A 15,582-nucleotide genomic window follows, 5' to 3' on the forward strand; every position below is an offset into this window, starting at 1 on the left:
TTATCGAGGTCTCCCAACTGCATGTTACTCAGCAAAAGAGTATGTTAATTGAATGTAGACAACATTTTTAAATGCTAGGAATACAATGAGTGGAGTTACATAATGCCATCAGTGGTTACTGTAGGAGGAAGCTTTGTGAGTTGTCTCAGCATCAACAGCACGACAGCATGCCAGATTGGATCCATCCAAGTAATGGCAAACACACCAGTTAATAAAGACACAACCTCCACCCATCCTAAAGAAAAAAAAATCACTTACGCCAAAGTGCCTTTCTTATCTGTTATCTAACAAGGAAGCAGCGCATAACACGACAGATAAGTTTCAATGGTTTCCCTCTGTCAAGGAAAAACGAAAGAGCTGTGCCGCCCATTCATCTCACACAAAAAAATGTGCCTGTGTAGCATCAACAGCAAAGTGCAATTTATTGTTACATACCAAAACTAAACTGTGAATTGTGTGCTGTTCCATGTCAAAATTGCACTAGGAAAATCTGAATTTACTGTCATACTGTGTCCAAGTGTTGCACAACAAACTGCGAAGAAAAACACGAAAAGCCTGTCATTAAAGTCGTCACTTGTGGAAAGCAGGAGGAAGAAAAGATTCTGTTAGACACATTGTGACACATGTTCGTCTTGGAAAGGAATCTGCTTCCTGTTGCACAAGAACATGTTCATCTTGAATGATTTGCGTGTACCCTCGAGAAGAGCCAGTTGGCTCCACATGTGTAAGAGCTGGGCAGGCTTGTGGGGAGTTGCCTGGAAAGTCTGTGATCATGAACGAGAGAAGAGAGAGAAAGTGTGGACTTACGTCAAATGCTTCCCGCCGCAGCCCTTCGGTGTTCCTCAGCCAGCATCGGCTCAGCTCGCTTAGCTCCAGGATGGGCTGAACTTTCAACCGAACCGTGTCGCCTGACTGCCGAATCATCTCCACGATCTCATCCCTGTTCTTGTTCTCCACATTTCGCCCGTTGATCTCCACCAGCCGGTCTCCGGGGACCAACCCAAGACCCAGGTCCTTGGTGCCAGCACCTGGTTCCGCAAAGTGGACCACTCTGCGATATACACCTCCATCAGTGCCACGGTCCAACATGGTGGTGCGCCGCAAGGAGAACCCAAAATCTCCAGTGTTCCGCCTCTGGAGAACCAACTCCCGAACTTCGGGCGTCTGCGGTGGCACTACAGCAGGCAAGCGCAGGTCCGCAGGAAACGTCTTATTCACAATTTCAGGAACCTGCTCATTTTTCCCAGTAGAAGGCTGTTGCTGATGATGCTGAAGACTTGGCGTACGTTGGGGGTCAAAGATCTTGGTTTCAACCTGTGGAGACGGGGCAGCCGAGTTCTGCCCAGAAGGAGTGGAACCTTCGGATGGACTTTCATCTTTACTCCTCTGAGAAAAGGAGAAGCGCTTCATGATGGAACCCATTTGTGAGTTCTGCATGGCGAGGGAGCCGAATCTGGCCGCCCGCTCCTTGACAGAGCTCCGGTGTCCATCTTGGCCATAATCGCCCTTCAGATCATCGCTGGAACTGGCCGCGCTGAGCTGATCTGCATCCAGGACCATGCTGCTGCGGTTACTGAGGCCGTCCGACTCAATGTCAGTAAGGTTGAGCTCAGTGCTGCTGGCCACTTTAATGGGGATCGGGTTCGAGATCTCCAGCTTGTTCTTGGAGTCCCGTTTGGAGCTCCGGTTGAGGTTGAAGAAACCCCGTCTCATGCTCATCTCATCAAGGCTTCGGAGCTCAGCCGCTGACATCCGTTCCCTCCGGTCTCTCTTGTCTTTTTTCTCCTTCCTAACGCCATCCTTCTCCTTGTCTTTTTTCATCAAGTTAAACATACTGTCCCCAAATGTAGTCTACGTTCCACTACAGAAGCACCAGTGTTTTCACAAGCAAGGGATTTTTCCATACAGAGAGGTTTCTGTACATCCAGAGTGGATTAATTATGGATCCCTGGAAAAAGAAAAATACTTGTATCATCTTTCATGTTTCTTTGCACATTTAGAATCTTTTAGACGCCAGTCAAGTCATAATTTCCTACTGAACTGTAAATGAACATCCTGCCTTTCAATACACAATGGTTTTGGGTGGGAAGTCATGACCTAGTTGTTAGAGAGTTTGACTCCTAACCCTAGGGTTGTGGGTTCGAATCTCGCACTGGCAATACCACGACTTACTTGAGCAAAGCACCCAACTGCTCCCCGGGGACCGCAGCATAAATGGTTGCCCACTGCTCCCGGTGTGTGTTCATGGTTTGTTTGTGTTCATTGCTGTGTGTGTGCACTTTGGATGGGTTAACGAGGGTACGAATTGGGTACGAATTCTGAGTATTGAAATAGTAAAGCCATATTTATGTAGAATTCATTGACTGGCCTTCACACAAGAAACAAACTTCTGTACCCATAATGTGGCATGACAATATTTACCAGAACAGCAAAACCTTTTAGAGTAATGAAGATACTGTATCATTATTTCACTATAAGGATGTGATACAAACTGGGTATAAGGCATTAGTGAGATGCTATGAAAGCCACGGGGCTCTAACATTCTTATTTTCCCAGCAATGGGAGACTTCATCATCCACACAAGTTTTATTAAAAAGGAGGGGGCTATATTCTTCCTTATAATACAGGAAGGCAATTAAGGCAATTCATTTGAACATTTGCATCCGCATCAGTCCCTTTATAGCACAAAATGCACTACTGTTGTTCATAAACAGATGGACTTGACGTGCACTTGACCTCTGACATGAAAGGAGAGTGAGGTTGGCTCTCAGCACTGTCCTCTTTCGCACTTACTATGTTATAATAATAATAATAATAATTTAATATAATGAATGATTCTGCTACAACGTACAAGCCTGTGGTTTGCTAAAATGTATCCTTGACGCATTAAAGCCCAGACTGATAAAAGCCAGGCGAGAGTCACATTAAAGAGAAGAAACGTATGTACATTATATTACGTATGTATTTGCCCAGTCAGTCAGCCGGAGCAGCCAGAGACTCGTCAATCATCTGCGGCACGAAAGCCAAACGCTAACGCTCAGGATCAGCCGCTAAGGCTTTAAATTAGCTGGACACTGACTAAAACTGTTAGACACAGACCACCAGAGTATACCAAACCTATAAACCCGTAATGTAGCTAATTAACAGTGAATGTGACAATCCCCCGGCTACAGTTAGCAGGTCAGTTAGCATGAGTAAGTGGCTGATAAGGGTCCTTTCTTCGCCTCTATATCCAGCAGCGGACTGCTGTTGATCCCAGGCTCACATCCCTGACATGATATTTTACCTCCTGGAAATAACTGGATCTTATCTCGTTTACGGAATTTAAAAAGAAATGGATTTAAACATAAAAGTCCGCCTCACTTACCGTAGTGAGATATCCAGGTTTTTTTTTAGCAGGGAGCAGTATTGTTTCTGTTCGTTCTGTCCTCTCGGTGGGCGCAGCTGAACGTGAGCAGGCGAGCACTGTTGTAAATATACAGTGATAAAGGCGGTAGGTTGGCCTCATGCTGCTTATTGTTCGGTTAGAAGGAACGGCGACACCTGCTGCCTGCGTTAAGAACTACAGCTGCAGGAATCGGTGCCATTGGAAGTGATTGGGATTATTAAAGGAATAATAACAACCCATTGTCTCGTTTTTTGAGGGGTTCATTCTCAGATTAGATCTATGGATAAAAAAGGGGCTCGATTTGATAATTAAGGGACAAAATATTATTATTAACTAAACTACTCCTGTTAATTGAAATAAATCTGAAATAAAATATAAATCGTAGACGAAAAACTTAAACTAAAATGTGAAATGTTGCCTTGCAAACAACCTAAAATGAAGCACTTAAATTAATGGTACTGGTAATAAACTGGTAATAAATACAATTAAAACTAAAACTGAACAAACACAATAAACTATTATTTACAATATGAATCAAGTCTAAATCATTTGAAGCACTCAAATGATATGCTATTAAACAAAAAACTAAATAGTAATAAGGAATAAAACTAATGAAAATGGCAAAAGCACATAACAAAATGAACTGTACAGTATGAAAATATTGAAAAGTGTTGTTATGTTAATAAAATAACATATTGCTTATGGTTAATCTTTAAAAAATTAAATTAAAAAATAATAATCACATTTGTTTCACTTAACCTATTTTTGCACAATAATTCTAAGAATAGTTTTAATTTCCTACAAAAAAAAACAAAAAAATCAGTTGGGAACCGTACTACCCAGGCACTGCCTACATTTTTTGATTACTCCTGTGGGATTTTCGCCACTTTGAGCTGCAGTCGAATGCGCTGAGTGCTAGAGGGGCTCCAGCGCTACGTCATTGCCTGAAGCGTCATAGAGTGGGCGGGGCATCTCGATAGGGGATGAGCTGTAAACATGAGAGCATAACCTTAGGGTTGTGTTGTCCAGCATAACATCCCGTATCGATCTCATAAAACGCTTCCAGCTGCGAGGGTTTATGAGGTGCATCGGAGTAAAGAGTTTTACCTCGATCAGGTAGCGAAGGAGGTGAAAGTAGGAGTTGGGGGGGGCTCTGGTTGGACTTAGTGAAAGAAAACAATATGGCCGCGGTGGATCTGGAATGGATCCCTGAGACCCTGTACAACACCGCTATCTCAGCCGTGGTCGACAACTACGGCCGATCGCGACGGGACATCCGCTCTCTGCCTGAAAATATACAGTTTGATGTGTACTACAAGGTAAGAAGGGAAAGCGAATGGGTTCAGTGCGGAACAAACATCAAAAACATCTGACAGATTTTCCTAGCAGCTCGGCTAACATAACACTGAAACCACCTCTTAGTGGAGCACTGGTGAGGAGAGACTCGAGCTACGAGACGATTTACCCGTTAAAGTCTTCTGTTTTAAGAGTCCATTCGTTTTCTGCGTGACAGTTGGTGTGAATACTGGTGGAAGTGGACACTGTGTTCCAGTTATCTTAGCCTGTAGCTTATCTGATGCTGAATGAGATGCAGCTCTCTAGGTCAAGACTGGTTAACCATATAAAACTGACATCTCACCTTTTTACCCTGTCAACCTTATTTATGGAGAAGAGCTCGATGTTTGAGTATTTAAACCATAACCGTGTTTCTAACGACTTCATAAGATAAGACAACTGACTTGATCTGTTAATGTGGTTTGAATGGTTTTATCACCAACTAACGTTACTGTGAAAAGTATTAATAAACACTGTAACGTTACAGTAAAAAGACAACACAGTAATAGAGGCATTTTAACACGTAATAAAGTCCCTTTTGTACACATTAACTAAATATAAAAAATACTTCTAAAGTATGTATTAATCTTAGTTAACAGTCATTTCAACATTTAGGCTATTGATACATTATTAGAATCCAGTTGCATCTCTTATTATTATTTAATGCATTAAACAATTTCAACATGGTGAAAATGAACAGTTGATTTTATTATTATTATTATTATTATTATTTATTTTTTTATTTTTTTTGTTAACTAAATTTAACAAAGATTAATAAATACTGAAACAATTAGTTAGTGTCACTTAATGCTTTAACTGGTGTTAACTAATGGGACTTCATTGTTCATGTGTTTCTGCACACATTTATTAATGGAACCATACATTATTTATTTCATCTTGTAACCTTTATGTAATTTTTTGAGGACACTAATGTTTTGAGGACACTTAGTGCAACCTGTTTGACTTTCCTCCTTTACTTTTTAATTTGATTAGCTGTTTTGTATAGTTAGGTTGGCAAATAAGTAAAACATTTTTTTTACGAAGGCCATTAGAATTTATTTTCCACAAATGATTCATGATTGAGGAATAATTTGAATTTTGTAAATATTTAGCATTTCTGTATTACCAAAGAGGGAGCTACATCGATCACTGTAGTATGTCAGTGTAGTTGAACTGAAACCCACAAGACTAGAAAAGAACGTTAATTGACGTAATTGTTCTTTCTTTGGGTAGTTTGCAGACTGTAGAAATCTTATCTTGTCTAACACCTATTTCTTAAAATTAAAAACTATTCTACTTCGAATAGTGATTCTCAACCCTGGGGAATTCTGAAGGGGTGACTTAAAATGATTTAAAGTAAGACAAAACAAGCATTAAAAGCAAGTTATTACTTATTTGGCATCCTTAACACCCACTTTCTTTCTTTCTTTCTTTCTGACAAACTAATATTCCAAGTGTCTTGAAAATGCTGGATAAAGAGGTAGACTATTTTTGAAAGTGAAAAAAGTGAAGAAAAAAATAATGTAAATGAATAGTCTTATTACCACATTTACTATATTATTACTGTGTAAAAAAAAACTTTATACTAATATACTTTATACTATATTCTAATATACTGTAAAAATATTTTACAGTGTAGAAATGTCAAAATCCTCCTTATCTTTAACCCAGTGAATCCAGAACAGCTGAAAAAGTCATGGGTCCTTTCAATATTGTTGTGGACAGTTTGGGGCTTTGGAGTCAAAAAGGCTGACAACCACTAAATTAGGATGATCATAGTTTTTTAATTCAAATATAACAGTAAGGGTTAAGTTACTCTGTTGTGAATATAATTTAACGATTTAATCTTTGCATTATGTTTTTCTTTGCTTTTTTGTACAATCAGGCTATTTGGTGTCGGATACCAGATGTGCCATATCAAAATGTTATTTGCACACATATTGGTCTTGCACAAACTCTTCTTGATTGTACAGTCTGTTTTCTTAATGCTACTTTTCTTGTTATTTTGGCTCTTGGCATCCCCAAGGGAAGGCTTGAGTTGTCACATGTACAATAGGGTCAGCAATCTCACATGTTTTCATGTGTTCCAGCTTTACCAGCAAGGCCGGCTCTGCCAGCTGGGAGGGGAGTTCTGTGAGCTGGAGGTCTTCGCTAAAGTCCTCAGGGCCTCTGACAAAAGGTATTTGACAACTGAGTTCACTTTTACTCTGTCTGTCAAGATAATATAGCTCAAAGCCATACCTTAATGCTATATTTATGGCCATGCTGAGGTTGAGTGTGTGTGTGTATGTGTGTGTGTGTGTGTGTGTATTTTGGGCCGATGATTCAAATCTCACATGATGTATGGGGCGAGCCTTCATTGGCATCATAACAAGACCTATGGTTGTAGAGTAATTTATGTAGTGATAAATCACTTCATGACTCAGAAGCCAGAAGGAAAATGTCATCCTCAATAATTAGATACCATATCAAGAACTAATTCTATCATGCTTGTACAATTTTTTTTAAATTGTGAAATATTACATTTTATGTCAATAAATCATATGTTCCCTACCATTCAGAAGTTGCTACTCAAGAAACATTTCTTCTTATTATATTATTATATTCTTTTAATGACTAAAAAGTTAGAAAGAATAACACTTATTTGAAAAATACTTCTTTTTTTTTACCAGTGTAAAAGACTTGACTGTCAATTACGATCAATTTAATTCATCCTTGTTAAATAAAAGTATGAATTTCTCTCAAATAAAAGTCTTACTGACTGCTAACTTTTGGTAGTGTATATATGTAAATATATAAAGTGCATATTGGCATTATATCAGCTAAAACTCTTTCGGTGCACCAGTAGTAATATTACATAGTGATATTGCTGTTAGTAGTGTTATATAATATTAATTTGATAATTTTTGTCATAGCATAAAGTTAAAGAAACATCCTTATACCGTCCCCCCGAAAAAGCTAACAAAAAAATATGCAATACATTTTTTAAAATCTCTATAATCATTGATATATATTTTCTTCCACAGGCATCTCCTACACCACTGCTTCCAGGCTCTGATGGACCACGGTGTGAAGGTGGCTTCAGTCCTGGCCAACTCCTTCAGCCGCCGATGTTCATACATCGCAGAGTCCGATGCGCATGTGAAAGAGAAAGCTATACAGTTTGGCTTTGTTTTAGGTACGGCTTCTGTCTCTCCCATTTCTGTTCTTTTAGCTTCTAATAACAAGCTGTTGCGATAATGCTTTCCTCGTGTATCAGGTGGCTTTTTATCAGATGCCGGCTGGTATGGAGATGCAGAGAAAGTCTTCCTGTCTTGTCTCCAGCTGTGCACATTACACGATGAGGTTCTTCACTGGTATCGTGCAGTAGAGTGCTGTGTGAGGTGACTGAATGGTTAACTTGAGTCCCTTTTAGCTGGAAATGATCGTTATCGACATTGTGTGAGTGTTATTAATATCTTATTAATGTGTAATTGCGGAATGCTAGGTTACTTCATGTGCGTAATGGCAACTGCAAATACCACCTGGGAGAAGAAACTTTCAAACTGGCCCAGTCTTACATGGACAAACTAGCCAAACACGGCCATCAGGCTAACAAGGCTGCCCTGTATGGAGAACTGTGTGCCCTGCTCTTTGCCAAAAGCCACTATGATGAGGTTAGTCCCTTTGCAAGTATCCCAGAAGTCAGTTTGGAGAATGGCTGCTGTACAGCTGTGTTTCTAATGCGTTGCAGGCTTATAGGTGGTGTATAGAAGCTATGAGGGAGATCACCGTTGGCTTACCAGTGAAAGTAGTAGTGGATGTTCTCAGACAAGCCTCTAAGGTCAGTGATTGTTAGACCTTTGAGTTTTCCTAAATCTATGTGTACTTCTTTTCCATTAAATAAGGAATCTAAAAAAAACCTTTGCATTGATCACTGCAGGCCTGTGTTGTTAAACGGGAGTTTCGGAAAGCTGAACAACTGATAAAACACGCAGTCTTTTTGGCACGGTAAGTAAAGCATGACTTGTTCAAAAGCAGGAATGGTGTTGACATTTTGTTCTGTTTGGCACCAATGAAATGCCTATGTATTTCCACATTTTGTTTTCAGGGAACATTTTGGACACAAGCACCCCAAATACTCAGATACACTACTAGATTATGGATTTTATCTCTTAAATGTGGATAATATCTGTCAGTCAGTGGCCATTTACCAGGTTAGCCAAAAATTACTTCAACTTTAGGTTCTTTGCGAGGATAAATGAAACATTTTCTCATTCTTTCAAAGACTGTAGGTGATTTACTTGCTGTTGGTGTGTTTTTGCATTCAGACTGCACTAGATATTCGGCAGTCAGTGTTTGGAGGAAAGAATATTCATGTTGCAACTGCACATGAGGACCTGGCGTATTCGTCCTACGTCCATCAGTACAGCTCTGGTAAATTCGACAACGCACTGTGAGTATCTCAATCCCACCCTGGGCGCGTTAGTAACATGTTCAGAGAAAGAATTATTTAATATCATTTTGAAAAGTAATTGCATCTGTGTCAGGTTGGTAAATGGACCGTACAAGTGTTGTCATGTGTTTGAATCATTCTGAAAGAATCCTTTTTTTTTTGCATCTAATTAATTTATTGGACCACAAGTCTTTCATTCATGTCTGTTTTGAAATGAAGCTAGAACTGTTTTATGTGCCAGACAGATATCAACAGTATCATTATTGACTGGTTGTTCATATGACAGTGAGTAATTCAAGTGTGTTTTTCATTTTTTAAGTAATGACATTTACATTTTAATAAACAACGTTAAGCTATAAAACTTAAGCCAAAATACAAAAAAGTCAAATAAAATAACCTCCCTTTAATAGCCCGTAATCTTTGGTGGGAGTCCTCACTGCAGAAACAGAATTCATTAGGCAGCACTGAACAAAATAGCATTGTTGTTTTTATGAAAGAAAGCAAACATTCACCGTGAAAATATGAATAAGTTGAGCTAGCTGCCACATTGGTTTATTCATTCCAAGACCAAACCATATTTCGGTTGCAAGTAATACCATTAGAACTTTTATACCATTTCATTTGTCCCTTGAGTGTTAAGATGTCCATGAAACAGAAGAACGGTAGTTGCCCTAACCTTTAACACAATAATGTTGTTCTTGTAGAACTGTTTTTTGTTCTTTTGCATTACAGTTTTCCATGGAAGTGTTTATTAAATAACACACCCCAGGTTCATACTTTGAAATCTGCTTTTAGATTCCACGCAGAACGTGCCATAGACATCATAACTCACATTCTCCCAGAAGACCATCTGCTGCTGGCCTCATCCAAGAGGGTGAAAGGTGAGACTAGCACTTCGAAAAGCTTTCATAACTTCCTTTATACACAGATTCATTAATGGAATGACAATTTTAAGATGGCCCTTGACAGTTCTTTTCACTCATCACTCGGTCTGTTTATATTTAGTTTTTTCGTATATTTAGTTTTTTCATGTTACATCAAGCTAATTTGTATATCCGATCTTCCATCACAAGCCCTAATCCTGGAGGAGATTGCCATTGATTGCCATAACAAAGAAACCGAGGAACGCCTCCTGCAGGAGGCCCATGATCTGCACCTCTCCTCTCTGCAGTTGGCCAAAAAAGCTTTCGGAGAGTTCAACGTTCAGACGGCAAAACACTATGGGAACCTGGGCCGCCTCTACCAGTCCATGCGCAAATTCAAGGTGCTCATTAATTCTTATTTAAACCTGTGAGAATGTACAGGTGTTATAAGACAAGTGGATCATTGTTCAAGCTGTGTGTTTTTATTTTCTCTTGTGTAATCTATGCTCAACTGTGCTTTTGAGTTTGCTGTTGGGCTGACTGACCTTTCCGTTGTGTGATTTGTAACGCAGGAGGCCGAGGAGATGCACATCAAGGCCATTCAGATCAAGGAGCAGCTGTTAGGACAGGAGGACTATGAGGTGGCTCTGTCAGTGGGACACTTGGCCTCGCTCTACAACTACGACATGAATCAGTACGATGATGCAGAGCGTCTGTACTTGAGATCCATCGCTATTGGTGAGGGTTACTTTTGTTGCTAATGAATTTTGGGTGGGAGTACATGATATCAGTACCATTAGTTATTCACCTTTTTTTTCTGTCTTTTAATTTTGTTTATTTTAAGTTAATACTGGATATACATTTTGAAAAAAATTGGATATTAAATTAAAATAATGCTCATTTAAATTGTTTTTACATTTCTTTTACTTATGCTGTCATCATGCTTAAATTATTATTATTATTTTAAGATTAACAGTTTATTTTTTTACATTTTTTAATTCTTGGTTTTAAATTTTTATTTATTTAAATGCTATTTATTATTAAAAGCAAATCTGAAAAAAAAAAAAAAGAATATGCTTTTTTTTATTTTATACATTGTTTTAATGCCTCAATTCACTTGTAACATTTTAAAAGAATAATTTTAGTTTTTAGTGTTTTATTTTTAGGCTTGTTTAGAACTTGTGAATTTATCAGTAACAAAAAATAATTGTTTCTCCACAGTTTCAAAATCTTGCATCCCTAATTGTGGGTAATTTATGGCACTGTTAAAATTCTTTTATGCTTACAAAGGCTGCATTTATTTATTCAAAGATACAGAAAAAAAAACAGTAATATTGAGATATATTATTACAATTTTAAAATAAGTTTTCTATGTTAATATATTTTAAAATGAATTTTTTTTTTCCTGTGATGGCAAAGCTAAATGTCCAGTCTTCAGAGTCACATGATCCTGCAGAAATCTTTCCAATATTTTGCTTTGGTGCTCAGGAAAAAATCTCTAATTAATATCAATGGTGAAAACAGTTGTTCCGCTTAATATTTTTGTGTCAGTGGTAATACATTTTTACTGACTGCTAAATACCTTAACACACACCATATGTCTGTTGTTTCCTTCAGGCAAGAAACTGTTCGGGGAGGGGTACAGTGGACTGGAATATGACTACAGAGGTCTGATAAAACTCTACAACTCAGTTGGAAACTACGAGAAGGTCTTTGAGTACCACAATATTCTGTCCAGCTGGAACCGTTTAAGGGACCGGCAGTTTGCAGTAGCCGATGCGTTGGAGGACGTCAACACAAGCCCCCAGGCCACAGAGCAGGTGGTGCAGTCTTTCCTGCTTTCCCAGAGCCACGGAGCCGGGCGTCCCTGCTTGGGCTAACAGTCGGGAAGCCCACCAGACTTATAGATGTGCACACGCACCCCCATTTCACACCCTCACATCCATTTATTCATTTAAGTAAGGACAGGCAGGGAGTGAGTGTGAGCTCCTCAAGGACTGTCAATTCACTTGAACCAGCAACTCCCCAAGTCCACTTCCTTAAAATGGGAGGAAAAACAATGACATCCGTGCGACCATGCTAAAACTCATGATGGATAAGCCACCATTTATTGAATTTGTTCACTCTCCTCCAGAAAACCCGACCATTTCTGTGACTTCAAGAGGAGTTGAATAAAAAACGGAGCGGTCCGACGAAGACGGAAAACTTCCACACCTTCTATTCTTTTATTTGAATTTGTATTTGAAGGAGATTTGCTCCACACTACAGGAATACTTTAACACCGCATTGTCTATTTGTGGAGGAAACCCACAGAAGTCCCACAGAACGAGATTCGACGAGTGAAGGAATATCCATAGACGTCCGTGTCCCCATTAACACGAGGATTAGAGCTTGACTTCATCTAATGCAAAGCTTTGCATTTGAGGATTACCTGTGTCCTCTATGGAAAACGAGACCAGCCATGTTACATTATGGACCATTATGTTTATTTTCGCTTCTTTTTTTAATTAATAATTAATGTCGCGTGTGGAAATAACGGACCAGTGGGTTTATGATTCCTCTAGATACCGTGTTTTAAGTTCTTTTCTGGTTTTGTATTCCCTTAGTACTGACCTAGCTTATTTTAAACTGCCAATAATTTATATGCAAGGTATGCTACGACTCGTAAGTGTAATGTTGCAAACGGATGAGCCAAAATGACTTCTGTTCATAATAATAACAATAATAATAATACATGTGCGACCACAGTTAATTGACATAATCTGAGCTAAACAGAATTGGAGGATGAGTTCATAAAAGTTGGCTTTCTGTCATAGTGGAGCCTTATTCATGCACACACACACTATATAAGCTGTAGTGGTGATAGTTACAGGACCAGGTTTCCCATTGTTGTTTTCCTTTCAGAGCTTGGCCACGGGTGGCGTAGATTAACACCCCTGGCCCACTGCCAGCTGACTGGACACACCGAAAAAAGGGCTGAGCGCAGCACCCGTCATTGTGAAGAGGCTTCCCTGCTGGGGAACCTGCGGTATAGTGCACAGGGGTGTGAATCCACACATGATTGTGTAGTAGCTGTGCAATATTTGCTGGGCGCACCTGTACCACTCCAAAACCAATCAGTCTTGACTCATTCCACTTCAACTCCTCTCTTCAAGTTGAATGAGGACCGTTCAGATTAAATGGGCATCCTTTCGTCACACCTTCATAAAGAACTCATTCTTTTTTGCTGAAACAAAGCCTTGCTGCAGGTTAGTCATGTAGAATGCGCTTTTAGTTTCTTGCCACATTTGAGCCCCCAGCTGTCAGACCGGGACCCCAGATCGAGCTGAAGTCCCAGCCTTAGTCTTAAAGGACTCAGCTGGCGGGGATCTGCTCTGTCGGCTTTCTTTGAGTAGAACGAAACCACCACCTGCAGTTTTCCAAACACCTTTAGTCCTGTAAACCGAGCAAGAGATTACTAGGACAGTTATTACGCCCATTTTCACTCATTAAAAATCCCTTTATTGTTACATTTGAAGTCTGATCGTGAAGAAGCAGTCTTAAAAGGATAGTCCACCCCAAAATGAAAATTCTGCTGTAATTTGCTCACCCTCATATCATTCCAAACCTGTAGGCATTCCTTTCTTCTGTGGGACATGAAGATATTTTGAAGAATGTTGGTAACCAAACTGTTTTGATTTCCATTGACAAAAAATACATGGGAATTGAAAATATCTTCTTCAAAGTATTTGCTTTTCATGTTTCACTGAAGAAAGTCATTCAAGTTTTGGAAAGACGTGAGTGTGAGTAAATGATGATAGAATATTGATTTTCAGGCGGACTATTCCTTTAATGCTGTATTTGAGGCATGAAGTGAAGGAATATGCTTTGGTTAGAGAGAAGGAATCTTGTAACAAATAAACTGTGATCTTGCTCAATTTTTAAGTGCATTTCCATTGACTGTGTGCTGTAAATGGACCGAATTAGTGGAGTTCTCGTATCAAATGATGAGTTTAGGAATTTGAACATCAAATGTAAAAAAAAATGCACATGGGAAACAAGCTTGGTGGATGCTGAATGAATTTATAACGTAGCTCTGATTGCTTCCTTCTGAATGATGATCTAAGGGCTTATTTGTCAACCTCAAGTGGTATATCCTGGTTAGAAAGAGGGTTAATCAATGTTGATTAAATCCAATCTGCTTCCCGATCTGAATAGGCCACAGTTCCCCAAACATCTAAGGTGCTTCTGGGTCAGACGTTCTCTTTGATTGCATGTTTAAGTAAATGTATATAGATGTAGATGCATAGCTACAAGTGGTTGTCGTCCCAGTGAGCTCCATAGTGACAGAAGAAACAATCTTAAACTGAGCAGTTAATTAATATCCCATGAAATATGAGGAAAAAGAATGAACTTCGCGACTCTGAAGTATTAAGCTGATCACAGAAATTACTAAACTGCATCCACTTGACAATAAAAGCAATCCTGTCACTACAACTTTTCTTCAAAATCTGCCCTCAGAGAGTTGAAGAATGTAATTAAAGGTTGATAACCGATACAGTGGGGCCTTTTAGATGCTAATTATCTTTATGAAGTCCTCAGACATGCTGCCACATGAAGATTGTGATTTAGCCAAAGTGCTGTTTCAGATGGATGATGGCGATCCTTGAAGTAACAACCTATAAGTGGCCGTGATCTCTTGTGATTTTCTATGATTGTCTATATTCATTGGAGACACTTTAGAAGAGTTTTTGACCAAATCCAATGACAAAGAAGAGGACAATTGTGTTGTTTAACATTGATACTGACTGTTACCCTGGAAGTGTCAGTGACCTGTGCCACAGTGAGCCTCTGCTTGGATACTCTTCAGTCATTGGCTTCATGTAACTCACCCACAGTAGAGTCTGCTGTACATTGTACATCTGTAACCACCAAATCATTATTAAACTCATTTGTATCCAGCATTGTGAAAATCTCTAACTACTTCTAACACACACACACAATATATATATATATAGAGAGAGAGAGAGAGAGAGAGCTTTCCAATAGAATACAATGAGGTATTAAAGTTACTTTATTTTTTGCCTTTACATGATTATTCTCCACCTGTTCCTGAAGTCGTTGTGATATGTTTAGAGTCCATGACTTGAATTAATGTGACGGGATCATAAAATTAAAATAAAACTATTTTGGGTAGATTAGTGGCTGAACAAAAAATGTAGAATAAAAGACTGTACTCAGCACATGAACGTCTGGAAGAGATTTACTGTATCTGTCTTTGAACATGGCTACTTCAAGTTTTTATGAGAACTATTATTAATATAATCAATTATACAATACTATTCAATTTTTTAAGTAATACTTTTATTCAGGAAGGATGCATTAATTTGATCAAAAGTCACAGTAAAGACATTTATAATCTTACAAAATAATTATATTTCAAAGAAACGCTCTTGTTTATAACTTAAAATGGCAAACCTTGTATTTATTATTTTTGCATTTATGCATTTGCCATCCGAATACATTGCATTCAATGTACATTTTATCAGTTCATGCAAACACGTATCTTATTTATGCCTTCG

At 38.8% G+C, this 15,582-nt stretch overlaps 2 protein-coding genes across 4 annotated transcripts in view; one reads left to right on the plus strand and one right to left on the minus strand.

The window, feature by feature from the left end:
• Positions 1 to 3,504, minus strand: part of LOC128029210 (unconventional myosin-XVIIIa) — a 97,161-nt gene extending 93,657 nt beyond the window's left edge. For all 3 annotated transcript variants that reach the window (XM_052616839.1, XM_052616838.1, XM_052616837.1), the window contains exons 1-2: positions 3,368 to 3,504; positions 808 to 1,948 (exon numbers count right to left, since the gene is read on the minus strand). In XM_052616839.1, the coding sequence (XP_052472799.1) occupies positions 808 to 1,833 (1,026 nt within the window). In that variant the 5' untranslated portion in view covers positions 1,834 to 1,948; positions 3,368 to 3,504. The remainder of the gene's footprint in view (positions 1 to 807; positions 1,949 to 3,367) is intronic.
• An 805-nt stretch (positions 3,505 to 4,309) lies between these two features.
• On the plus strand, positions 4,310 to 14,962 carry LOC128029211 (amyloid protein-binding protein 2). The gene is made up of 13 exons (XM_052616840.1): positions 4,310 to 4,707; positions 6,814 to 6,902; positions 7,750 to 7,901; positions 7,983 to 8,106; positions 8,211 to 8,379; positions 8,457 to 8,546; positions 8,646 to 8,713; positions 8,814 to 8,919; positions 9,034 to 9,158; positions 9,954 to 10,039; positions 10,232 to 10,422; positions 10,594 to 10,759; positions 11,639 to 14,962. Exons 1-13 carry the CDS (start codon positions 4,570 to 4,572, stop codon positions 11,899 to 11,901), a joined length of 1,767 nt encoding a protein of 588 aa, XP_052472800.1. The 5' UTR covers positions 4,310 to 4,569; the 3' UTR covers positions 11,902 to 14,962.
• Positions 14,963 to 15,582: the final 620 nt, after the last annotated feature.

Source organism: Carassius gibelio, chromosome A15, assembly GCF_023724105.1.
Source record: "Carassius gibelio isolate Cgi1373 ecotype wild population from Czech Republic chromosome A15, carGib1.2-hapl.c, whole genome shotgun sequence".
NCBI classification, from domain to species: Eukaryota; Metazoa; Chordata; class Actinopteri; order Cypriniformes; family Cyprinidae; genus Carassius; species Carassius gibelio.

What these genes read in the sequence shown, in the direction of transcription:
- LOC128029211 (XM_052616840.1), top strand. Translation starts at nt 4,570, where the DNA reads ATGGCCGCGGTGGATCTGGAATGGATCCCTGAGACCCTGTACAACACC. An exon ending in AGTTTGATGTGTACTACAAG is followed by an intron (nt 4,708 to 6,813) that starts GTAAGAAGGGAA and finishes CATGTGTTCCAG; the next exon opens with CTTTACCAGCAAGGCCGGCT. An exon ending in CTCAGGGCCTCTGACAAAAG is followed by an intron (nt 6,903 to 7,749) that starts GTATTTGACAAC and finishes TTTCTTCCACAG; the next exon opens with GCATCTCCTACACCACTGCT.